At 43.2% G+C, this 25,254-nt stretch overlaps 2 protein-coding genes across 3 annotated transcripts in view; one reads left to right on the top strand and one right to left on the bottom strand.

Moving 5' to 3' along the window:
• The window catches only part of LOC135268206 (metallothionein-1L-like), a 38,277-nt gene extending 36,222 nt beyond the window's left edge, over window positions 1-2,055 (top strand). The window contains exon 3 of the mRNA XM_064360201.1: window positions 1,853-2,055. Coding sequence (XP_064216271.1) covers window positions 1,853-2,055 — 203 coding nt within the window. The remainder of the gene's footprint in view (window positions 1-1,852) is intronic.
• Window positions 2,056-10,805: 8,750 nt separating this feature from the next.
• Window positions 10,806-20,422, bottom strand: SNRPE (small nuclear ribonucleoprotein polypeptide E). Of its 2 annotated transcripts, none has more exons than XM_064360263.1 (5): window positions 20,313-20,422; window positions 19,809-19,841; window positions 18,290-18,352; window positions 16,663-16,741; window positions 10,806-11,028 (listed from the first exon to the last, which is right to left on the bottom strand). In XM_064360263.1, exons 1-5 carry the CDS (start codon window positions 20,364-20,366, stop codon window positions 10,973-10,975), a joined length of 285 nt encoding a protein of 94 aa, XP_064216333.1. In that variant the 5' UTR covers window positions 20,367-20,422; the 3' UTR covers window positions 10,806-10,972. The 2 variants fall into 2 exon arrangements, with proteins under 2 accessions (XP_064216333.1, XP_012314823.1); XM_012459400.2 differs by having other exon boundaries at window positions 19,809-19,835.
• Window positions 20,423-25,254: the final 4,832 nt, after the last annotated feature.

The following is a 25,254-nucleotide window of genomic DNA, read 5'->3' as shown; positions in this document are numbered from 1 at the left end:
TAAAAGATGCACAAAGATGTTTACTGTGGTATAATTTATAATAACGAAAAACCTGAACTACACAAGGAAATGAATCATAAATTATGATGTGTCAACTCAGTGGAATACTATGAACAAAGCTTAGAGGGCAGCAGGAAATGACTATTATAGAAAGCATGATTATGGGTGATATATTTTTTAAAACCCTGATGTCCTGTCTTAACAATGGAATGGGGAAAAAAAGGAACACCCTAGCATTAAAACAAGGTAGAAAGATTGGAGTAGAAAGTGCTTTTTCTTTTCTTTAGGAATCTTAAGGAAATTAACAATAAGAGAAGAAAATGAAATGCCCTCACTGACCTTCCCTCCAGCCTTTCCTGTTGCTAATTCCCTGAAACTGAACTCCAGCCAAGACTTTAGAAGGATCCTACACTAAATGGAATCAGCCTTCAGGTTTCCTCAAGAGGGGGTGGGAAAGTTATGTATGGAAAGATCTCAACTAGAAGCCAAGAAAAGATCCACTTGGCAAAAAATAAATAAATAAATAAAAATACACCTCTTCAAAAAGAATGACTCAAAAAATTATTTCTAGTCCAAAATTGTGTTAAAATTTAAAAAATTCATAAGACAGAAAATCTAAGACAGACTTCCCAACCCAATATTCAGGTACACAATGTGAATCTCAATAACTGCCTACAGCAAAGATAGTAACAATGTATTATGGTACTGATAACTAGAAGTATGACGAAAAGAGCACAGAGAGGGCTGGACACAGTGGCTCATGCCTGTAATCTCAATAGTTCGGGAGGCAGAGGCAGGAGGATCACTTTGAGTCAGGAGTTCAAAGCCGCAGTGAGCTATGATTGTGCCATTGCACTACAGTCTAGGAGACAGAGCAAGACCCTATCTCTTAAAACAAACAAACGACAAAAATGCACAATGAAGGGAGGAATTGGAGGCATAAGGTTCTCATAGCATACGTGGAGTGTTAAAATACTACTGGAAGTAGGCTGGGTGCGGTGGCTCACGCCTGTAATCCCAACACTTTGGGAAGCTGAGCGGCGGATCACCTGAGGTCAGCAGTTCAAGACTGGCCTGGCCAACATGGTGAAACCCCATCTCTACCAAAAATACAAAAATTAGCTGGGTGTGGTGGTGAACCCAGCTACTCGGGAGGCTGAGGCAGAAGAATCACTTGAACCTGGGAGGCAGAGGTTGGAGTGAGCAAAGATTGTGCCACTGCACTCCAGCCTGGGTGACAAAAGCAAAACCCCATCAAAAAAAAAAAAAAAAAAAAAAAGAAACTACTGAAAGTGAACTGCAGCAAGAAAGATGTATACTGTAATCCCTAGGCAGTCAAGTAAAAGTCTTTTAAAAAATGGAGTATAGCTAATAAGCTAACAGTAGAAATAAAATGAAATCATAAAAATAATCCAGGCCGGGCGCGGTGGCTCACGCCTGTAATCCCAGCACTTTGGGAGGCCGAGGTGGGTGGATCACGAGGTCAAGAGATCGAGACCATCCTGGTCAACATGGTGAAACCTTGTCTCTACTAAAGATACAAAAAATTAGCTGGTCACGGTGGCGTGTGCCTGTAATCCCAGCTACTCAGGAGGCTGAGGCAGAATTGCCTGAACCCAGGAGGCGGAGGTTGCGGTGAGCCGAGATCGCGCCATTGCGCTCCAGCCTGGGTAACAAGAGTGAAACTCCGTCTCAAAAAAAAAAAAAAAAAAATCCAAAGGAAAGCAGAAATTTTGGGGAAAAGAAGAGGTGGGGATAGGACAAACAAAAAACAAGGAAGATGACATAACGAACTGTGAAGTACGCCTTCCAAGTGCCTCACAGTCTCTCAACTTCTCTCCTGGATCTCCAGCCTCACCGTGGCTTGAAACGCACCCCAACTGCTCCTGTGCCACTGGTGACTCCTGCATATGTGCCAGCTCCTCCAAGTGCAAGCAGTGCAAATGCACCTCCTGCAAGAAGAGCTGCTGTTCCTGCTGCCCTATGGGCTATGCCAAGTGTGCCCAGGGCTGTATCTGCAAAAGGGCATCGGAGAAGTGCAGCTGCTGCGCCTGATGTGGGAACAGCTCTGCTCCCAGATGTGAACAGGCCAACTGTACAAACCTGGATTTTTCAAAAAAATACAACCCCAAGCCATTTGTTACATTTCCTTTTCTATTAAATATGTGAATGACAATAAAACAATTTTGACTTGAAAAAAAAAAGAGCTGTGAAGTATATTTAGTTTTACCCTACTTGCAAGCTAAGCAAGCCCCGCCCCCCACAGTGTCATTGATGCTGGTAGAAGCCACGTGACATATGAGTCAGAGGACAGTTTATTATTCTTATCAAGGGCAATATCCAGTGTATCAGCATGTTCATACCAGTTCCCAAATCCTAATTCTCACAGGCCGAATAATCCTGATATGCAATGGGTTGTATTATAAGCAGAAAAACCCCGAATTTGAGGAAACCAATTTTTTTTTAAGACAGAGTCTCGCTCTATCTCCCAGGCTGGAGTGCAGTGGCGCAATCTTGGCTCACTGCAACCTATGCCTCCTGGGTTCGAGTGATTCTCTTGCCTCAGCCTCCCGAGTAGCTGGGACTACAGGTGCCCACCACCACGCCCAGCTAATATTTGTATTTTTAGTAGAGACGGGGTTTCACCATATTGGTCTCAAACTCCTGACCTTGTGATCCACCCATCTTGGCCTCCCTAAGTGCTGGGATTACAGACGTGAGCCACCACGCGCAGCCGAGGAACCAAATTTTTTATGCGATGTCTGCCCCATGCTCTAAAGGGAGACACTGTATCTTCCAAGGCTGTTTGCTAGATAAATATCCTTGAAAAGATAGTCTGGAACAAAGAGTAGTCAGTTCCTTGCTTGCAAGACCTATAGAAATACAAGAGACTTATGGTGAACTGTCTCCACCACATGGTGTATTGAAACTGACTATCAATAATCACATTAAAGGTAAATAATCTAAATTAAAAGACAGAGATTTTCAGACCAGACCCAAATTTTACACTATGATAAAAATCACTTTGTTCAGTAAGAGAGAAAAAAAGTACATGAAAAATTAGTAAGGACATAAGAGACCTGGCAGGGTGTGGTGGCTCACGTCTGTAATCCCAGCACTTTGGGAAGCTAAGGCAGGTGGATCACCTGAGGTCAGGAGGAGTTCGAGACCAGCCTGCCAACATGACGAAACCCCGTCTCTACTAAAAGTACAAAAATTTGCAGGGCATGGTAGCAGGCACCTGTAATCCCAGCTACTCAGGAGGCTGAGGCAAGAGAATCACTTGAACTCAGGAGGTGGAGGTTGCAGTGAGCTGAGATCAAGCCACTGCTCTCCAGCCTGGGCAACAAGAGTAAGACTCAGTCTCAAAAAAATAAAAAGATACGTGATGTCAAATAGGCACATGAAAAGACACACAAAATCATTTGTCACAGGAAAATGATAATTAAAACAATGAGATACTGCTATACAACTGTTAGCATGGAGAAAAAACACAAAAGCAAACAATAAATCTGACAATGCCAAGTGTTGACGAGGATGCAGAGCAACTAGAGCTCTTAAACATTGCTAGTGGGCATGCAAAACGGTGCCACCACTTTCAAAACAGTCTGAGAACCTCTCATAAAACAACTCACCATTTGACCTAGCCATCACACTCCTAGATATTCATCCAAAAAAGTTAAAACGTTCACAAAAAGGTCTACACACATATTTTAGTTTGCACAAAATTGCCCTAAACTGTAAACATCCTTAATGTCAACTATTTTTCTTTTTGAGACAGAGTCTCGCTCTGTTGCCCAGGCTGGAGTGCAGTGGCCTGATCTTGGCTCACTGCAACCCTGGGTTCAAGCAATTCTCCTGCCTCACCCTCCCAAGTAGTTGGGATTACAGGTGCCCACCACCATGCCCAGCTTTTTTTTGTGTGTGTGTGTGTTTTTAGTAGAGACAGAGATTCACCATGTTGGCCAGACTGGTTTCCAACTCCTGACCTCATCTGATACACCCACCTCAGCCTCTCAGAGTGCTTAGGATTACAGGTGTGAGCCACAGCGCTGGCCTAATGTCAATTAATAATACTTAATCAGCCAGGCGCAGTGGCTCACACCTGTAATCTCAGCACTTGGGGAGGCTGAGGTGGGCAGATCACAGTCAGCAGATCAAGACCATCCTGGCTAACATGGTGAAATCCCATCTCTAATAAAAATACAAAAAAATTAGCTGGGCATGGTAGCATGTGACTGTAGTCCAGCTACTCGGGAGACTGAGGCAGGAGAATTGCTTGAACTGGGTAGGCGGAGGTTGCAGTGAGCTGAGATCACACAACTGTACTCCAGCCTGGGTGACAGACCAAGACTCTGTCTCAAAAAAAAAAAAAAAAAAAAAAAAAACTTAATCAACAAAAGTACATCCATACAAAGAAATATTAATCAGCAATTAAATGGAACAAACTATTGATACATGCAAGACATTAATAAACCTCAAAAGCATTGTATGGGCCAGGCACAGTGGGTCATGCCTGTAATCCCAGCACTTTGGAAGGCTGAGGCAGGCGTATCACTTGAGGTCAGGATTTCAAGACCAGCCTGGCCAACATGGTGAAACCCCATCACTACTAAAAGTACAAAAATCAGCCTGATGTGGTGGCGCATGCCTGTTATTTCAGCTACTTGGGAGGCTGAGGCAAGATAATTGCTTGAACCTAGGAGGCGAAGGTTGCAGTGAGCTAAGATTACAACACTGCACGCCAGCACTCCAGCCTGGGCAACAGAGCAAGACTGTCTTAGAAAAAAAAAAAAAAAAGGCATTGTATGAAGGAAGCTAGACACAAACTACAGAGTCGGAAATTAGATCAGTGGTTACTAGGAGCTCTGGGTGAGACAGATTGACTGTAAAGGGCCCTAGGGCAACATTCGAGATCATAGAAATATTATATATTTTGACTGTGATAATGGTTACATGACTATATACATTTGTCAGAAATCATCAAAGTATACATGTAAAAAGCATAAGTTTTGGTACCTATAAGTTATACCTCAATAAACTTGACTAAATAAACACAACTCATCCTCAAAATTGCAATTTCTTGTCTTGCTCTATATGGAACAGAAGCTGGAGTTTACCTTTTCCCCACATATATTCCTAGATAATTTTTAAAACTATAAATCATTTTCATTTGTAACAAATACTTTCCAAGGATTTTTGGGGCCTGATAAGGTACTTTATATGTATTATCTCATTAAGTTATTCCAACAGCCCTATGAAACTGAGGTTGAGAGGTATGGGTAATTATAAAGTTGGGATTTGAACCCAGGTGTGTTGGACTAGGTTTAAATGTCTCAGTGTCATCCTTCCCTCTATATTGTACTGTGCCACCAAATCTCCAAAGTCAGAGACTGAATTTTATATTCTTCAGTGTTCCTAGCACATAATGATATCTAATAAAAGCCAACGATGAGGCCAGGCATGGTGGCTCACACCTGTAATCCCAGCACTCTGGGAGGCCGAGATGGGCGGATCACAAGGTCAGGAGTTAAAGTGTCTCAAAAAAAAAAAAAAAAGCCAACAATGGTGAAAACTAAAATACATCCTCAAAAACAGAGTCCCCTATCAAGTTCAGGATCTAAAGAAGTCTGCTTCTCTAAAGAAAATACTCCTTCCCCCCCATTCCTACTGTCCACCATATCTGCTTTAGCAATCAGTCCATCAGGAAGAGGTATTCATTTGTTCATTCTTTCCAGTTCCCCTCTACAATTTCCCTGCCCAGCAAAACACCTGTATCTCAGGACGCCCCTGGGGACACGGCTAATCTCTTAGCACTCCAGAGACAGCAGTTTCTATGGACATGAAATGAAGATTCAGATCATCTTTCCCAGGAATTATTTTCTTAATTAGAGGAGGGAGTAGTATTTACTGGTTTGCTGAGTAAAATCAGTCGCATCACTTCTTCATTTGTATTACCCCATATAGTCCAAGATTATCACTTCAACTGCCAACTTTTTCAACAATTTAGCATTTAATGATTCTTCATTGGACATAGGATCCCCTTCTAAGATTAAAACGTACTGAAGACAGGGACCCCTGGTCTGATACTGTAAAAGTTATAATGCATTAGTCTGTAAGTAACACGACTCAACCCAAGCTGGTTTAAGCAATAGGAATATTTATTATCGCTCACGCCTGTAATCCCAGCACTTTGGGAGGCTGAGGCGGGTGGATCACGAGGTCAAGAGATCGAGACCATCCTGGTCAACATGGTGAAACCCTGTCTCTACTAATACAAAAAAATTAGCTGGGCATGGTGGCGCGTGCCTGTAATCCCAGCTACTCAGGAGGCTGAGGCCGGAGAATTGCCTGAACCCAGGAGGCGGAGGTTGCGGTGAGCCGAGATCGCACCATTGCACTCCAGCCTGGGTAACAACAGCGAAACTCCGTCTCAAAAAAAAAAAAAAAAAAAAAAAAAAAAAAAGGAATATTTATTATCTCACATAACAAGTTTGTTTTTAGGGCAGTTCCAGTGTTGATTAATTCACTGGTTTAATAATCACTAAAGAATAGGGTTTTTTTGCCAGGCATGGTGGCTCACACCTGTAATCCCAGCTACTCGGGAGGCTGAGGCAGGAGAATTGCTTGAACCCAGGGAGTGGAGGTTGCAGTGAGCTGAGGTTGTGCCACTGCACTCCAGCCTGGGCAACAGAGCAAGGCTCCATCTCAAAAAAAAAAAAAAGTACTGTTATAAACTCTACATATAATAAAAAAAAAAATAAAGGCCAGGCACAGTGGCTCACGCCTATAATCCCAGCACTTTGGGAGGTCAAGGCGGGTGGATCACCTGAGATCAGGAGTTCAAGACCAGCCTGACCAACATGGAGAAACCCCTCTCTACTAAAAATACAAAAAATTAGCTGGGCGTGATGGTGCATGCCTGTAATCCCAGCTACTCAGGAGGCTGAGGCAGGAGAATCACTTGAACCTGGGAGGCAGAGGTTGCAGTAAGCTGAAATCACACCATTGCACTCCAGCCTGGCATCAAGGGAGAAACTCTGTCTCAAAATAAAATTTTTTTAAATAAATTAAAATAAATAAAAAATACAGGGTTAGTATCTTTTATCCAAAATGTTTGGAACCAGAAGTGTTTCAGATTTTAGGTTTTTTTCAAATTTTGAAATATTTGCCTTATACTTACCCATTAATCATCCCAAATCTAAAATCCAAAACCCAAAATTTTCCAATGAGCATTTCCTTTGAGTGTCATGTCGGCTCTCAAAAAACTTTAGATTTTGGAGCATGTCAGATATTGGATTTGGGATACTCAACTGTAAAAAGAGGAAAAAAAGAAAAAAGAAACCCTCTCCAAAGTAAAAAATACCTAAGACACCAAAAATACAGGCAATAAAAGGTAAAAATAGACAAAATGAACATCAAAGTTAAAAACTCCTTTGCATCAAAGGACACAATAATGGAGGGAAAAAGGCAGTCTATGGAACGGGAGGAAACATCACATCTGATAGAGGTTGATACCCGAATATACAAAGAACTCCTACAACTCAACGATAGAAACTAAATAATCTGTTTAGAAATGGGCAAAGGATTTCAACAGACACTTCTCCATCTGAATAGCCAATAAACACATGAAAAGATACTTAATATCAGTAATTGTTCGGGAAATACAAATCAAAACCACAATGGTACCTACCCATCAGAATGGTGGCTATCAAAACAACCAGGCAAGTGTTGGCAAGGACGTGAGAAACTGGAACCCTTATCCACTGCTTGTGAAAATGTGAAAAGGTGAAGCTGCTATGAAAATAGCAGGGTGTTTCCTCAAAAATTTAAAAACAAAATTACCACATGATCTAGCAATTCTAGTTCTAGGTATATATCCAAAAGAACTGAAAGCATGTTCTCAAAGAGACATTTGTATACTCATGGTCATGGCAGTATTATTCATTATAGGCTAAGATGGAAGCAACCCAGAGGATGCATCAGTGGATGAATAAACAAAATGTGAAACGTGGATACAATGGAGTATTACTCAGCCTTAAAACTAAAGAAGCTGGATATGGTGGCTCACACCTTTAATCCCAGCACTTGGGAGGCTGAGGCGGTGGATCACTTGAGGCCAGGAGTTCCAAGACCAGCCTGGCTAACATGGTGAAACCCTGTCTCTAATAAATATACAAAAAAAATTAGCCAGGTGGGATGACACAAGCCCTGGCCTCAGCTATGGCTAGGCTCCAGCTTTGGCTCTGGCTCCTTCAGCCACACCAGCTCCTCCAAGGTTCCTCCAAGGCTGTGGTTATGAAGGAAATAGAGACCTGAGATGGGAAGCTGGTGTCTCAGTCCTCTGATGTCCTGCCCAAGTAAATTGGCATAGCAGCCCCTGCCAGCCCACCCCTTCCTGTGGATGCCCCAGAGCCTGTGGAAGAGGCCACTGTACAGGGAAGCATAGGGAACAGGAGTGCGCACAGCCTCACATGAGTGAGGCTCAGTCCTAGCCCTCAGCCCACTCGGGGGAGTTCATTGTCTGGGGTACCCCTCTGGCCCATGACTCCAGCTACAAAACAATTTGTTATTTTCCCAAATAAAGCCTCAACTAGCTCTGCCATTATAAAAAAAAAAAAAAAAAAGCCAGGCTTGGAGGTGTGTGCCTGTGGTCCCACCCACTTTGGGGGCTGAAGTGGGAGAATCGCTTGAGCCCAGGTCAAGGTTGCAGTGAATTGTGATTGCACCACTCCACTCCAGCCTGGGCAACAGCACAAGCCTGTCTCAACACTAAAGTTTTAACAAGCATTTCCTCACAAAAGCATGCATGAGTAGATGGTTTAGTTAAGGAAAATGCCTGTGTCATCCAGTTAACCTGAGATGCTATTAGGCTTACCCCACCATAAAACTTCCTGGCCCATAATGCCTTAATCCAAATTAGAGATACACTCTCTAATCTGGAAATTGTTGACAAGTGTGGTATGACAAGAGCTGGTACCCCAAAGCACAATATCCTACGATTTTCAAACTTTTCCTTCTCCCTACCTGCTACTAACTGAACGCCAGGCCCACATCAGCACTTTTCTTTCAGAGCCTGATTCTCTACTCCTCCAACCCCCTCTTCAAGAGTGCTATGAGGATTAGGGGTGTCTAAGAAGACCCCCTCAGCAACCAACAGCCATTCCAGAAAAGCTGACATAACCAAGGGCTGCCAACAAGAGCAGCTTCCCAGCAGGATGTTTTAGTAACCTTAATGAGGCAGAGAGCAACGCCTCCCGTCCCGTAAGTTCTGGTTGGAAGAAACAATCTAGATTGTGGAAAAGCGCAACTTAAAAAGCAAACACCACAGGCTCCAGTAGAGCAGGAAAGCAAGCAGAGATTTCTAAATACAGAGCTCAATTGTAAGAGTTCACTGTACCTTAATTCTCACTATCATCATTTGCTCTGTCAAAAATAGAACGTTCCATGTCTTGATCCATTCAGAATAAGCCACAGCAGGGACAGCTCTGCTTCCACAGGGCAGCCAGGTCAGAAAGGCCACACAGGGAAATGGAAAAGGCAGCCAGCAGGTTTTCTTGGGGATTATACTCCTCTGGGCTTTTATCCTTCTTCCCAGCTATTCTGGTGCCAAGAAAGCTGCAGGGAGGTCTTTGCTCTGAAAAAGCTTCAATCTTTTCACCCGCAAGATTGAAGCAGTCTCAGGGCTGGAACTCCCTCTGCTGCCCAGTGTTTTCTTTGCATGCTGTAGTCAGTTTAGTGAATTTCAAACTCAAATGTTAAAAGAGCTAATGCAGCCATTATTTCAAAATATAACCAAAAGAGCATGAGTTCACATAGGAGGACTACAGATCGAATGCACGATTCAAAGCTGGATAGACGTCTTCATTCACCTACCAATCTCTATCTCAGAAAGGATTTTTTATTCAGTTTAAAGTCTCCTTCACAGGTATGTAGAAAAGCAGGAGCCAGACTTCTTGGTCCTTCCTCACCCATCCTTGGTAACACTGCCTTTAGCAGAACTTAAAGTAGGCCTTATTCTTATTCATCTTTCAAAATCCAATTTCAATAGCACTTAGGATAAAGCATTACAACTACCTGTTTACCAGTATGTTCACTGTATTGATTCAACACTGTGTCTAGCTAACAGCAGATGCTCAATAACCATCTAACAACTCTAACTAGAACCACGTGCGATATTGGGGGAAGGGAAACCTGTCCACATTAAGAATTCAACTAGCAATCACTGGGGAAACAACCGAAATTCTTAAGAGAGTTAAGAGGCAGGTGTGTTTCTCCAACATCCCATTATTTTGCCTAACAATTTACCTATTGGCAGTGCTTGTGGTCCTGTTCAGATGACCAATGTCAGTCTCTTCCCTGTAAATTCTTAACTAATTTTTAATGTATTTGAAAGGCACTTCATTCTTTGCCTATACCCAAATACTTCTCACATTCTGATCTGAGTGATAATATTCACAAAGACCTCACAGTGACTCAATGAGTGTGTTCGGCAAATACCGACACCATTAAATAATGTACCCAACCTATTTAGGTTAGAAACTCTGGTATTCCAGCATCCAGAACGAGAAGTGCTGAAGACACCTGTTAGTGCAATAACCCTTATTTATTTTTGTGAACCCTCCCTGTCTCCACCTCCCAATACTGGAAGCTTACCAGTCAGGCAGAATTCCTAATCTGCCTCAAAATCTACAGGTCCAAGATCTGAGAATACCAACTGCTCAAGGCAACTGCCACCCTTCAGAAAACTAAAGTAAATACCAACAACAAATGGTGTTACTGTGTAAAAAGCTTCCACCACCGAACAGAAGCAATGTAAATGTTTTAATACAAACAATCCCATAGCATTTACTGACATCTTGTAATAACATAAGGGTAATCAAAACAATATGAATAAATGTTCACACCGGACAAAGGACATCTAAAAACAAAATGTATCCTTCTCAACAATTTCTCACTTCACTGATCATTTCTAGTTGGAGACACTTTGCAGCAGAGTAATATTATCTCCTTTTAGCATGATCCGACCTGCAAACAAAAAGAACAAAAAGCTATTAATAGCCACAGACTCAGATTTTGTATCCAGTTTTTGAACAATATTTTGAAAATGCTTTCTTACAGAAAATATGTGAACGTGGCTGGGCACCATGGGCTCACACCTGTAATCCCAATCACCAGATCAGGAGTCCAAGACCAGTATGGCCAACATGGTGAAACCCCGTCTCTACTAAAAATACAAAAAGTAGCTGGGCGTGGTGGCATGTGCCTATAATCCCAGCTACTCCAGGAGCTGAGGCAGGAGACTTGCTTAAACCCAGGGGGGCAGAGGTTGCAGTGAGCCGAGATTGCACCACTGCACTCCAGCCTGGGTGACAGAGCAAGACTCTCTCTTGGGAAAAAAAAAAAAAAAAGTGAACATTTTCAAGTGTTCATGTAGTGAAAGGCTTTCTGGCTCCATTAGAGTACATTCACCTTTTCAACAACAACCTAACAAAGGTACATAATATTTCATGGCAAGTACCATTTCTACAGACTAAGTCAACTTAATAGGCTTCATCCAACATTTCCCAATGCCAAGTCTGTAAAAGTTTGGAAATGAATTGTATGTCAAATTGAGGAAATACAGCATATTGTAACTCCATTCTTAAAGCTGTTAGTATATAAAAGACTCCACTCAGCCAGGCATGGTGGCTCACACCTATAATCCCAGCACTTTGGGAGGCTGAGGCAGGTGGATCACCTGAGGTCAGGAGTTCAAGAACAGTTTGACCAATATGGAGAAACCCCATCTCTACTAAAAATACAAAATTAGCTGGGCATGGTGGCACATGACTGTAATCCCAGCTACTCGGGAGGCTGAGACAGAAGCAGAAGAATCGCTTGAACCCAAGAGGCGGAAGTTTCAGGGAGGTGGAGGTCGCAGTGAGCCAAGATCACGCCACTGCACTCCATCCTGGGCAACAAGAGTGAAACTCAGCCTCAAAAAAAAAAAAAAAAAAGAAAAGACTCCACTCTGAAATAGACAAATCTGTTTAAATTTTACTCAAAAATTCCTAAGGTTATTTAAGACAATACTTTTTTCTTCTGAGAAATCTAGAACATCTTCAGAAACACTGGTGTTCACTGGCAGAAGAGTTTTGAGACATGTTAATCAACAGTAATTAAACTGTTTTACTTTCCCAGGCTTCTATAGGTATTAATAATATTCTTTTTTTTTTTAAGATGGAGTCTTGCTCTGTCGCCCAGGCTGGAGTGCAGTGGCACGATCTCAGCTCACTGCAACCTCTGCCTCCCAGGTTCAAGCAATCCTCCTGCCTCAGCCTCCTGAGCAGCTGGGACTACAGGCACATACCACCACGCCCAGCTAATTTTTTTGTATTCTTAAGTAGTGACAGGGTTTCATCACATTGGCCAGGGTGGTCTCGAACTCCTGACTTCATGATCTACCCGCCTCAGCCTCCCAAAGTGCAGGGATTATAGGCGTGAGCCACCGTGCCTAGCTGCAATAATATTCTATTCCACAGGATGAATACTACCATGGAAATTCAACACTTGGTCAATAATTTATAAATAATATGATCTCAATAAGGCTAAGCTTGACTTCCTGGCAAGATATCTTTAAATCTAAAAAAAAACCTGGTCAGGTGCCATCTCTACTGATACATAAAAAATTAGCCAGATGTGGTGGTATGCACCTGTAATCCCAGCTACTTGGGAGGCTGAGGCAGGAGAATCGCTTGAACCTAGGAGGCAGAGGTTACAGTGAGCCGAGATCACGCCACAGCACTCCAGCCTGGGCAACAGAGCAAGTCTCGTCTCTAAAAAAATAAAAATATATCTAAAAAACCCAGGCTTTCATAAAAATAGTCTAAGCAAGAAGAAGCTAGCAAAACACCATACTGCTTCTGAGAATCTACTTTCCATGTATCTAGTGTAGGTTCAAGAGAATCCTGAGGGTCTGAAAGAGACATCTGAAACCCACCACTGATAAAAGTATTAGTGAGCATTTAACAAATAAAGACAAAATGCCTAAATAAACCTCAAGTGAATGGGATGTTAACAGAAATGATTCAGTGTGTCTTAATGAAACCATGAATTCTAGGACCATTCATTAACTGGGTTAAGAAATACCATTCAAAAAAACAAAACAAAAAAAGAAATACCATTCATTGACAGGCGCAGTGGCTCACACATGTAATCCCAACATTTGGGAGGCTGAGGCAAGCAGATTGCCGGAGCTCAGGAGCTTGAGACCAGCCTGGGCAACACAGTGAAAGCCTATCTCTACCAAAATACAAAAAATTAGCCAGATGTGGTGTGTGCCTGTAATCCCAGCTACTCGGGAGGCTGAAAATCACTTGAACCTGGGAGGCGGAGGTTGCAGTGAGCTGAGATAGCACCATGGGCGACAGAGCAAGACAAGACTCCGTCTCCAAAAAAAAAAAAGAAATACCCTTCATTGTTCAAAATTTTTTGAGTTTCTATTTCTATTATGTGCCAGGCACTGAGTTGAGTACTGAGTATACTAGGGACCAAGAAGACATGATTCATGCACTTATGATGAAGCATCCGTTAATAGGAGAGACATGAATAAAATAAACCCACTAATAAATGTTTTACTACAAACTCAGGGAGCACATAATCCTGCCTTCCCCTATCCCCGGCAAAACCAAATTAAACTCTGAACTTTTTAGAGCAGGGCTTCCTGACTACTGGGACACAGATAAGTACTGGTCCTGGTCCCTGTTAGAAACTGGGCCACAGAGCAAGAGGTGAGCAGCTGGCTAGCAGCTTCATCTGAATTTACAACCACTCCCCATCACTAGCATTCCCGCCTGAGCTCTGCCTCCTGCCACGTCAGCAGAGGCCTTAGATCCTTATAGGAGCACAAGCCCTATTGTGAACTGGCCATAAGAGGGGATCTAGGACTCCTTATGAGAGCCTAATGCCTCATGATCTGTCACTGTTCCCCATGGCCCCCAGATGGGACCATCTACTTGTGGGAAAACAAGCTCAGGGCTACCAGTGATTCTGTATTATGGTGAGTTGCATAATTATTATATGTTACAATGTAATAATTATGGAAATAAAGTTCACAATAAATATAATGTGCTTGAACCATCCAAAAACCACCCCCCATAGCCCAGTCCATAGAAAAATTATCTTCCATGAAACCGGTCTCTGGTGCCAAAATAGTTGGGGATCGTTGTCTTAAAGGAAGTGATATTTGATCTGACCTCTAAAGACACAAGGAGTATCATATACAAAGATTAATGGGCAAATGTGCAGATTCAAAGAACTGAAATAAGACAAGTGTTGCTAGAGCTCAGAAAGTGAGGCACAGTGACACGAGATGAGCAGAGGGAGAGAAGACTAGATCATGAAGATCACTAGATATGCAGAATCATTAGATTTTTTTTTTATTCTAAGAGCAACAGGAAGTCATTGAAGAATTTCAAGCAAAGGGATGACATGGTCAGACTGGTGTTTTTAAAGATGACTGAAACCAGAAAACTAGAGGTAGCTGCAAAGAAATCAATTAGTAAGCTGAATGAAAACTGGTGCCTTTCAATAAGGCAGGAAATACTACAATAGCTCTACATTGTGTGCGTTGGAATTGAGTTTGCTTTCTGATACACTGACTTTGAGAAGCCTTTGAAAACATTCAAGTAGAAATGGTGAATAGGTTCAGCGAAGTCTTGGCTACAAACAAATTTGGGAGTCAACATATAGATGGTAATTGAGGCTGTACTCCAGTGTCTAGGTAGACCATACTGAATGACAGGAAGGCCTAGAACCAAGCCTGGAGCAACTCATTTAGTGACTGCGTCCCAAAGAATGAATATGCAAGTCTGAAAATAGCCGGAAATGAAAAATAAAAACCCAAGTATAATATCATAAAGCCAAGGTGTGATACTACAAAATACATATTTGGGGCTGGGCGTGGTGGCTCACGCCTGTAATCCCAGCACTTTGGGAGGCCGAGGCGGGTGGATCATGAGGTCAAGAGATCGAGACCATCCTGGTCAACATGGTGAAATCCCGTCTCTACTAAAAATACAAAAAATTAGCTGGGCATGGTGGCGTGTGCCTGTAATCCCAGCTACTCAAGAGGCTGAGGCAGGAGAATTGCCTGAACCCAGGAGGCGGAGGTTGCAGTGAGCCGAGATCGCACCATTGCACTCCAGCCTGGGTAACAAGAGCGAAACTCCGTCTCCAAAAATATATATATGGTCTTCAATCCCATACAACTCCTAAAATCCTTAGAATCTCTAGGTGTCGCCTTTTTGTATGCTAATGACTGACTGATGGCCAGCACCTCCTAGTTCCAGGATGGGAGTTGGTCACTGAAAGAACCAAGGCATGATTAGTGAGGTCGGACTTTCAGCCCCACCCTCCAACCCGAGGAGGAGGAGAAGCTGAAGGTTAAACTGATCACCAGTGGTCAACAGTTTAATCAGTCATGCCTATGTAATGAAGCTTACATAAAAACTGAAAACAGGCCAGTTGCGGTGGCTCGTGCCTGTAATCCCAACACTTTGGGAGGCTAAGGGGGTGGATCACAAGATCAGGAGTTTGAGACCAGCCTGGCCAACATGGTGGAACCTCATCTCTACTAAAAATACAAAAATTAGCCAGGCATGGTGGCGGGTGCCTGTAATCCCAGCTACTTGGGTGACTGAGGCAAGAGAATTGCTTGAACCCAGGAGGCAGAGGTTGCAGTGAGCCAAGACCGCGCCATTGCTTTCCAGCCTGGGCGACAGAGCGAGACCTCATCTCCAAAAAAAAAAAAAACCTGAAAACAATGGGATTCTGATAGCTTAACATGTGGAGGTTCCCGGAGGGCGGTGAGCTTGAAGAGGGCAGAAAAGCTTTGCATTCCTTCCTATATGCCTTGTCCTACGCATCTCTTCATCTGTATTCACTGGAATATCCTTTATCATAAGCCAGTAAATGTAAGTATTTCCACGAGTTCCGTGAGCTGCTCTAGCAAATTAGTCACACCAAAGGAGGGGTCATGGGACCCAATTTCTAGCCACTCAGTAGGAAGCACAGGTAAAACAATCTGGAGCTGACAACTGGCATCTGGTGGAGGGTTGAGGGGCAGGGAAGGGAATCTTGGGGATTGAGCCCTCAGCCTCCGGGAACTGACGCTATCTGCAGGTAGACAGTGTTAGAACTGAACTGAACTTGAGGACTCCAAGCTGACATCCACTGCTGAACTAACGGCTTGCTTGGTGTGTGGGGAAACATGCCCACACATCTGGTAACAGAAGTCTTCTGTATTGATTACTGTCAACTGACGAAACAGAAAAATCTACTTGGGTTTTTACCCAACTCAGACAAGGGAACAAAGCACTTTAAGGAGGGAGAGGCCAACAGTGCCAAATGCTGTTGAGAGTTTAATAACGTAAGGATTAGTACCGACCATTAGATTTAATACTAGTCTTTGGTTTCCGTGGTGAGAGCTCTCTGGGTGGAGAAGTCAAAATGGAGCGTGGTGAGGAGTGAGTGGTAGCGGATGATTTTTGTGTTCTACTACTCTGAATAATAACTTCTCAAATGCAAACTAAGTTTAAACAGGAACTGAATTGCAGGTTGCTGAATTTTGCAAGTGAATAAAACATTTCTAGAATTCTGTAAGACCACTTATATCCTTACCCAGTTGTTTTCTTGACTTTGTTTTAGAATGAATCTCTTCGGCATCATCTAATACAAGGTTCATATACTCATCAAAACCCTAGAAAAATAAGCAAACTATTGTTTTCAAAGAAAATCACATCCATTTTAAATGAGAATACCCATCCTGATACAAAAATCCAACTAACTTCAAAAATTCACTCATCTGAAGCCCCACCCCACCGTCCACCCAAAGCCTTTCTTTTTCTTTTTTTTTTTTTGAGAAAGGATCTCACTTTGTCTCCCAGGCTGGAGTGCAGTGGTGTGACCTCAGCTCACTACAGCTTCAACCTCCTGGGTTCAAGCGATTCTCCTGCCTTAGCTCCCCAAGTAGCTGGGATTACAGGGCACACCACCATGGCTGGCTACTTTTTGTATTTTTGGTAGAGACAAGGTTTCACCATGTTGCCCAGACTGGTCTCGAACTCCTGAGCTAAAATGATTCATAGCGCTTGGCCTCCCAAAGTGCTAGGATTACATGTGTGAGTCACTGTGTGTGACAAATTGAATTAAAATTAGCTGGACATGGTGGTGTATGCCTACAGTCCCACCTACTAGAGGCTGAGGTGTAAGAATCACTTGAGCCAAGGAGTTCAAGATTGCAGTGAGCTATGACAGCACCTGGGTGACAGAGCAAGACCTCAACTTAAAAAAAGGCCAAGGGCAGTGGTTCACGCCAGTAATACCAGCACTTTGGGAGGCCGAGGAGGGTGGATCACAAGGTCACGAGATGAAGAACATCCAGGCCAACATGGTAAAACCCCGTCTCTACTAAAAATAGAAAAAAAATTAGCTGGGTGTGGTGGCGTGCACCTATAGTGCCACCTACTTGGGAGGCTGAGGCAGAACTGCCTGAACCCAGGAGGTGGAGGTTGCAGTGAGCCAAGATTGTGCCACTGCGCTCTAGTCTGACAACAGAACAAGACTCTGTCTCCAAAAAAAAAAAAAAAAAAAACAAACATTACTTAGGGTATCCTGCTATCCCAGAAGCCTTATTTAACTAATCTCACTGAGCTCTATTCAGGCACCACCAAACCCACAACAAATAATTCCTTTAGTCCCCACCCTCCCTAATTTCATTTCTTTTGTCCCCTCTCTCCATACTAACATTGTTGCTCAAATAATTTTTTTTTTTTTCAAATAATTTTTAAACGTTAGTTTTCAGCCAGGCATTGTAGCTCATGCCTGTAATCCCAAGACTTTGAGAGGCTGAGGCTGGAGAATCACTTGAGCCTAGGAGTTTGAGACCAGCCTGGGCAACACAGTGAGAACTCATCTCTATAAAAAAAATTAAAATTTAGTGGTCTGTGATGGTGCACACTTGTGGTCCTAGCTACTTGGGAGGCTGAGGCAGGAGGACTGCCTGAGCCCAGGAGGTCGAGGCCTCAATGAGCCATGATTGTACTACTGCACTCCAGCCTGAGCAACAGAACAAGACCCTCTCTCAAAAAATAAATACAAAATCTCTTCTCAACATAGACAGAGGAAAGAAAATGAATTAAAAGTTAATTTTCCCTGTCTTTTTAAAATTACCCAAAATTAAATTACTTTCTATGAAGTCTTTTTCTATCACCAAACAGCTATGAGATGCAATTGCCTGTATACTCACAATGATACAGCCTTCTATCCGCATATTCACTTGCTCATAGAGCCACACCTGAATCCGCGATCTCTGAAATAATCATAAAAATGGAAACGTTAAAAAAAGAAAAATAGGGCCAGGCATGATGGCTCACGCCTGTAATCTCAGCGCTTTGGAAGGCTGAGGCAGGTGGATCACAAGGTCAAGAGATTGAGACCATCCTGGTCAACATGGCGAAACCCCATCTCTTCTAAAAATACAAAAAAAAAAAATTAGCGAGGCATGTTGACATGCGCCTGTAGTCCCAGCTACTCAGGAGGCTGAGGCAGGAGAATTGCTTGAACCTGGGAGGTGGAGGTTGCACTGAGGTGAGATTGCGCCACTGCACACTCCAGCCTGGTGACAGAGCGAGACTCTGTCTCAAGAAGAAAAAAAAGAAAAGAAAAACAGGCCAGGTGCCTTGATTCTCACCTGTAATTCCAGTACTTTGGGATGCCAAATCGGAATAATTTGTTTGAGGCCAGATGTTCAAGACAAGCCTGCACAACATTAAGCAAGATCTTGTCTCCAAAAAAAAAAAAAAAAAAACAAAACTTTAAAGTAAACAAAACCTAACCATTATGGTAAAACAACAGAGAAATATGGCTCCTAAAAAAACTGTAATGAATGTTAAGTCAAGAGTTTTAATTAGCACACATCTAAGAATTAGTCACCAAGAATAATTACCTCAAAGAAAATTTTCATTTAATAAGTGCTATATTGGAACTGTACAAGCTAATAATTTTCCTGTGATCTTGGGACTCAGTATTTCCTACTGCTTCTGGTCTCAATATATTTAGTGAAAGTTTTTGACAGTATAGCACAAAGCAGTAATTTCTAATGACCAAGGGCTTATCTCCTGCAGCAAAATCCAGCTCCAAAACAAAGCTTTCCTATATCACACACCTAACAACCAGGATAGGAGCCCTCAATTCAGGCGGTTAAAAATTATAATCACTTGAAATTAATGTTTTTCGGTTGTGTTGTCACACTATAAAATTTAAGTTGCTAAAAATTCCCAGAAATGAAAGCAGCTGCCACTAAACTCCTCTCTACCCCTTCTCTCTTCCTTTATTCGTGTCTTTTAGTTTTCCCACAGGTACTAAACACATCTCTTGACATGGTTTAAGTTGGGTTTTTCTTCCAATGTTTCAGCCTAAAGGAGAGAGGTTCCAATGTTCTAGCCATAATCACTACTAACAAAAGTACTGATGCCCAAATACCATGGTCAAGTCTGCTAATAATACTTTTTGGAAATAAAAAGGACTTTTGATCTTGCAAAGTAATGATACAATTCTTTGCATGCTGGGAAGTGGCATGGATAACACCACTTCATCACATTAGGGCTTTCTCTGTACTCTTTCCCCTCAATTACTCTCCAATCTCCAGTTCCATCTGTTTTTAAACTCTAGAACACAGCGATCACTCGGGTTAACACAAAAAACTAAATCAATTCACCTCTTATTTAAAAACCAGTTACGAAACAATTAATAAGCAACTTACGTACATTTTGTAAGTATCTGAAGATGAGGTTCTGTACCATAGTGATTAAGGAAAAAATACAAAAGCAGCATAGACTCTGTTTCCTGAAACAACTGGACGACTGTGCTCCGGTCTCACCTTTTTTTACTGAATGCGAAGTCTGGTGCTTACGTAAAGAAAAAGTGCCCAGCTGGGCACTCATTAGGGGTCTTGAACATCCCTCCCACTCTCATTCCCCTGGAGTTTCCCGAAACCATTAACTCCCGTTTTCATTCAGCACCTACTTCAAGTTGTCTTCACTCCTTTCGCCGCCTCCATTCCTGCATTCCCCACTGCAGGGGTCCACCCAAGACCCCCTCCCCACCATCACGGTTCTTCAACTACCCGCGCTTTCTTCCCGTCTTGATCGCCCCGGGGGCTCATGGGATGTGGGTCCGTAGCCCGCTCCCCGAGGCCTGCTCTCAGTCTGCGCCTTAGCACCCCCTATTCTGGCCCGAACCTCCTAGTTCTGACATCCTGCGTAGGATACGATGGGCTGCACCATAACCTTCTGCACTTTCTGGCCCTGGCCACGGTACGCCATGGTGAAATTTCACAAAGAGCACACCCGCACGCCGCCTCTGAAAGCAACTTCCGGAATAAAGAACCGGAAGCGGAAGTGCGTAAGGTCACGTGGCGATCTGGGCGGCTCTTGGGAAATGCCTCACTAGCCAAGAAGTCGCTTTTCTCCACTGCATAGCCTCCGAGGGAGGCTAAACTGAGGCTTCTGCGCTGTGGAAGATGAGCCGGTCCTACAGCGCCACCTGGAGGGAGGCGGGAGGAGGCGCCTTCGGTTGTAGGATGGCCGTGGCGGGAGGAGTGCTGTCTTGTCTCCATTTTCTTTCTTTCCTTTTTTTTTTTTTTTTGAGAGTCTCGCTCTGTCGCCCAGGCTGGAGCAGTGGCGCGTGCAACCTCCGACTCCCGGGTTCAAGCGTTTCTCCTGCCTCAGCCTCCCAAGTAGCTGGGACTACAGGCGTGCCCGCCACCATGCCCTGCTAATTTTTGTGCTTTTAGTGGAGATCTGCTGACCTCGTGATCCGCCCGCCTCGGCCTCCCATAGTGCTAGTATTAACCGGCGTGAGCCACCGCGCCTGGCCCGTGTCTCCATTTTCTGAGTTAACTTAAAGAGCCAAAATCGTCCCGCTGTGTATCTCTGTGTGTAAAATGAGTTAATTTCGTGCCTTTCCTGAAGCCTGTTTTGCTGGAGTTTAGGCTTGATAGCAGTGTTGTGGTGAAAACGTAGGGCAGCAAGGAGCCCAAACGTCAGGACTTCCGCTTCTGGCAGTCGGCCAGGGGCGGTCTGGATTCCAAAGCCAGACGCCTGGTTCACTCCAGTTACGGATTCAATTCTCAGCCACTTCGTGGAGAGGTGTTCAGGTGGCAACTGAGGGTGGCGATTTACCATGAAGACGCTGAAATCCACATGCTGGGCGTAAATCCAGCTCTTTTAGAGTTGTGTGACCAAGGATAAATTACTCAGCCTCCCTGTGTCTTGGCTTAGTTTCCAAAACGAAGATTAAGATGTACTTTCCTCAGGGGCTTCAAGATTCAACAAAAGAATTGTCTATGTGTGCACACAGGCGTCAGCCAGTGTCAGAACATGTCCTTCCCTGGGTAACACAGCTACTAAGTGGAGGAGCTGGAATTGGTAGGTGTGTGTGACCCCAGAGCCCACCTCCTTCCCATTATGTCATGGCTTGTGGCCTGGCAGAGATTTCATTTAGTTGGCATACCCATTTTATGGAGGAAGAAACTTAAGTTCGGAGTTTTGAAAGGACTTGCCTAAGGGAACACGGATTGGGGCAAATGGCAGAATAAAAATTAGCTTTTCTGAGGTCTTCTGTTTAATGGAGATAATAGTAATAACAACCTCAAAAAGGGGTTGAGTTGAAAGTGATTTTTAAACTACACAAAGCAGCCGGGGGCGGTGGCTCACGCCTGTAATCCCAGCATTTTGGGAGGCTGAGGCAGGTGGATCACCTGAGGTCAGGAGTTCAAGACCAGCCTGGCCAACATGGTGAAACCCCATCTCTACTAAAAATACAAAACTTAGCCGGGTGTGGTAGCATATGCGAATGTAATCCCAGCTACTCGGGAGGCTGAGACAGGAGGATCCCTTGAACCCGGGAGGCAGAGGTTGCAGTGAGCCGAGGTGGCACTCCAGCCTGGGCAACAGAGTGATACTCCCTCCCAAAAATAAATAAATAAAAATAAATAAACTACACAAAGCTAGCAAATGCTTGGGTTAACTATTTCCTTTAAAAAATTTCAGCTGGGTGTGCTGGCTCATGCCTGTAACCCCAGCATTTTGAGAGGCAATCAGGAGGCTTGCTTGAGCCCAGGAGTTCAAGACCAGCCTGAGCAATATGATGAGACCTTGACTCTAAAAAAAAAAAATTTTAAAATTAGCCAAGCATAGTGGTGCCCACCTGTAGTCCCAGCTACTCTGGGGGCTATGGCAGGAGAATCGCTTAAACCCAGGAGGTAGAGGTTGCAGTGAGCAGAGATCACGCCACTGCACTCCAGCCTGAGCAACAGAACCAGACCCTATCAAAAAAAAAAAAAAAAATTCCCTAGTTAGGCTTGGTGGCATGGCCTGTAGTCCCAAGTACTAGGGGAGGCTGAGGTGGTAGGACTGCTTGAGCCCAGCAGTTCAAGAGTACAATGAGCTGTAATGGCACCTATAAATAGCCACTGCACTCCAGCCTGGGAAACACAGACACAGTCTTAAAAAAAAAGTTCCCCCTCCCAAACCCAGTAGAGTGTCATGTTGTCTGACTTCAAGACAGCATGTTTATTTATCCCGCCCCCTTTTTTTAAGACAAGATCTCCTACTGTGGCCCAGGCTGACGTGCAGTGTGCAGTGGTCCAATCTTGGCTCACTGCAACCTCCCCACTAGGGCTCAAGCGATTCTCCCACCTCAGCCTTCTGAATAGCTAGGACCACAGGTGTGCACCACCACGCCTGGCTAGTTTTTTGTATTTTTAGTAGAGACAAGGTTTTGCCATGTTGGCCAGGCTGGTCTTGAACTCCCAGCCTCAAGTGATCCTCCTGCCTCAGCTTACCAAAGTGCTAGGATTACAGGCATTAGCTGCACCTGGCCTGGATTACTTTTTTAAATCCAAGTACGTGATGTCTTTTTACTTGTTCAAACTTTCCTTTGACTTTTTCCTAAATTTTTGGTTTTCTTCATAGAGGCCTTGTGATTTCTTAAGTTTAACCCTAGATATTTCATCTCTCTTGTTCTTAAAAATTGTATCTTTTCCTGAATTGTATGCACTAGCTGGTTTTTAGGGAAAAAAAGAATGATAAATGAAACTACATAAAAATGATAAAATTTTGCATGACAAGTGAAAATAATAAAAGTCAAAGGATCTGGGAAAAATATCTTTGCATTCATCCGAAAAATGACTAATTTTTATGTAAAGAGTTCCTAAAAAAGAATGCTATTCTGGTTCTCTACTGATGTGTAAGACATATTCCAAAACTTAGTAGCTTAAAACAACAACCATTTTAATTCGTGACTTCATGGGTCAGGAATTTGGGCCGGTTCTCAGCTGAGTGATTCTTCTGCTCCACAAGACATATCTAATGCTTTAGTGTTTATCTTTGGAGGACTAGCCTCAGCTAGGTTACTATCTCTATGTAGCCTCAGCCCTCACCACATGGTCTCTCTAGGAGGGTAGTATGCTTTCTTATATGGGGGATTAAGGGTCTAGGAAACCAAGCTTGAAGCTACTAGCACTTTTAAAAGCCAAGCCTAGACGGGCGTGGTGGCTCACGCCTGTAATCCCAGAACTTTGGGAGGCCAAGGTGGGCAGATCATCTGAGGTCAGGAGTTTGAGACCAGCCTGGCCAACATGGCAAAACCCCGTCTCTACTAAAAATACAAAAACTAGCCGGGCGTGGTGGCAGGCACCTATAATCCCAGCTACTTGAGGGGCTGAGGCAGGAGAATTGCTTGAACCTGGGAGGCGGAGGTTGCAGTGAGTGGAGATCATACCACTGCACTCCAGCCTGGGCGACAGAGTGAACACCATCTCAAAAAAAAAAAGACCGAAAATTAAAATTGGTGATGGATGATGTGAACAATCAGTTTGTAACAAAGGAAAGAGGAATGGTCTTTAAACGCCCAGCTTCACTCGTAAGAGAAAGGCTACATTCAGAATGTCTGTCATAAAAGAAAAAAGAGAAAGGCAATCCAAACTATACTGAAGTACTATGTCCCTTATTAGACTGGCAATGATGAAAAAATAGTGGTAAATTATGAAGCTCTATTTCTTTTTTTTCTTTCTTTTTCTTTTTTTAAATTATTTTATTTATTTATTTATTTTATTTTTAAGACGGGGTTTCACCATGTTGGTCAGGCTGGTCTTGAACTCCCGACCTCAGGTGATCCACCCGCCTTGGCCTCCAAAGTGCTTGGATTACAGGCATGAGCCACCACGCCCGGCCATGAAGCTCTTTTTCTAGGTACTTATCCTCCATATAAACTTACATGTGTGGTATAATGTAATCATTACAGCAGTGTTTAAAACACCAAGATGGGAAGCAACCTAAATGTCTATCAGTAGGGACTAGCTATTGTAAATTACTCCATCTTCATAGGGTGTAATTCTATGCAAATGTTAAGAAGATTAAAGGTCTTTGTGTCCCGATATGAAATGATATTGAATATACATTATGAGAAAAAAGCAAGTTGTAATATGCTTGAGATTCACTTCAGAATAACTCAGTGGAGCCAGCAGGGCCAGACCTCAGATGAGGTAAGCCTAAGAATTTAGCATTTTAGGAATCACAAACACAGGTTCAAGTACAATCCTTCAAAGTGAGTGCCTCCTTAAATTGTGCCCAAGTACCTTGCTTGCCTCACCGTCGGCCCGGCCAAGGTCAGAATAGTGGGTGATGGATAGTTGGTATGGTCAAGATGAAATAGGATTTGCCATGAATTTGTAATTGTTGAAGATGGGTGACTACATGGAGTTTATTATACTTTATTCTAAATACATTTGATATTTTCTTTAATAAAAAAGGCAGGGTTCAGAATGTCATGTGTTTTATTAATGATATTGTATGGAAGTGGATTCACTTTTACATGCCTAAAGTGTCTCGTGAAGAATACCTGAGACACTGATAGGGGAAAGTAAGATGAAACATTTGTTTCCTTTTGTTATTGCAACTACTCATAATGTTCTCGTAAAACTCATGACACCCCTAAGGTATCTGCAAACTGGGCTTGAGAATCACTGCCCCAAATAAACATACCCCTGAGAAAGGAGTCTGCCAAACATCCCAAATATTTCAGAACATTCTTCCTCTCAGCTTGAAGTTTCTTTCTTCCCAACCAGAAGCTTCACAACTTACTGAATAGCTGTGATGATTCTTTACCATGCCATAGATTCAGACTCTGCAACATTTTAGCAGTAAAATC

Source organism: Aotus nancymaae, unplaced genomic scaffold (assembly GCF_030222135.1).
Source record: "Aotus nancymaae isolate 86718 unplaced genomic scaffold, 86718_ANA_hifiasm-v0.15.2.pri h1tg000039l, whole genome shotgun sequence".
NCBI lineage: Eukaryota > Metazoa > Chordata > Mammalia > Primates > Aotidae > Aotus > Aotus nancymaae.
The sequence above is the reverse complement of the archived record's forward strand: the minus strand, read 5'-3'. Positions and strand labels throughout refer to the sequence as shown.

Excerpts from the sequence above, each read along its gene's own strand:
- SNRPE (XM_064360263.1), bottom strand. The coding sequence starts at position 20,366 with ATGGCGTACCGTGGCCAGGGCCAGAAAGTGCAGAAGGTTATGGTGCAG. Across the intron at positions 16,742-18,289 it reads GGATAGAAGGCTGTATCATT|GGTTTTGATGAGTATATGAA; the intron begins GTGAGTATACAG and ends TTATTTTTCTAG. Across the intron at positions 11,029-16,662 it reads AAAGTCAAGAAAACAACTGG|GTCGGATCATGCTAAAAGGA; the intron begins GTAAGGATATAA and ends TTTTGTTTGCAG.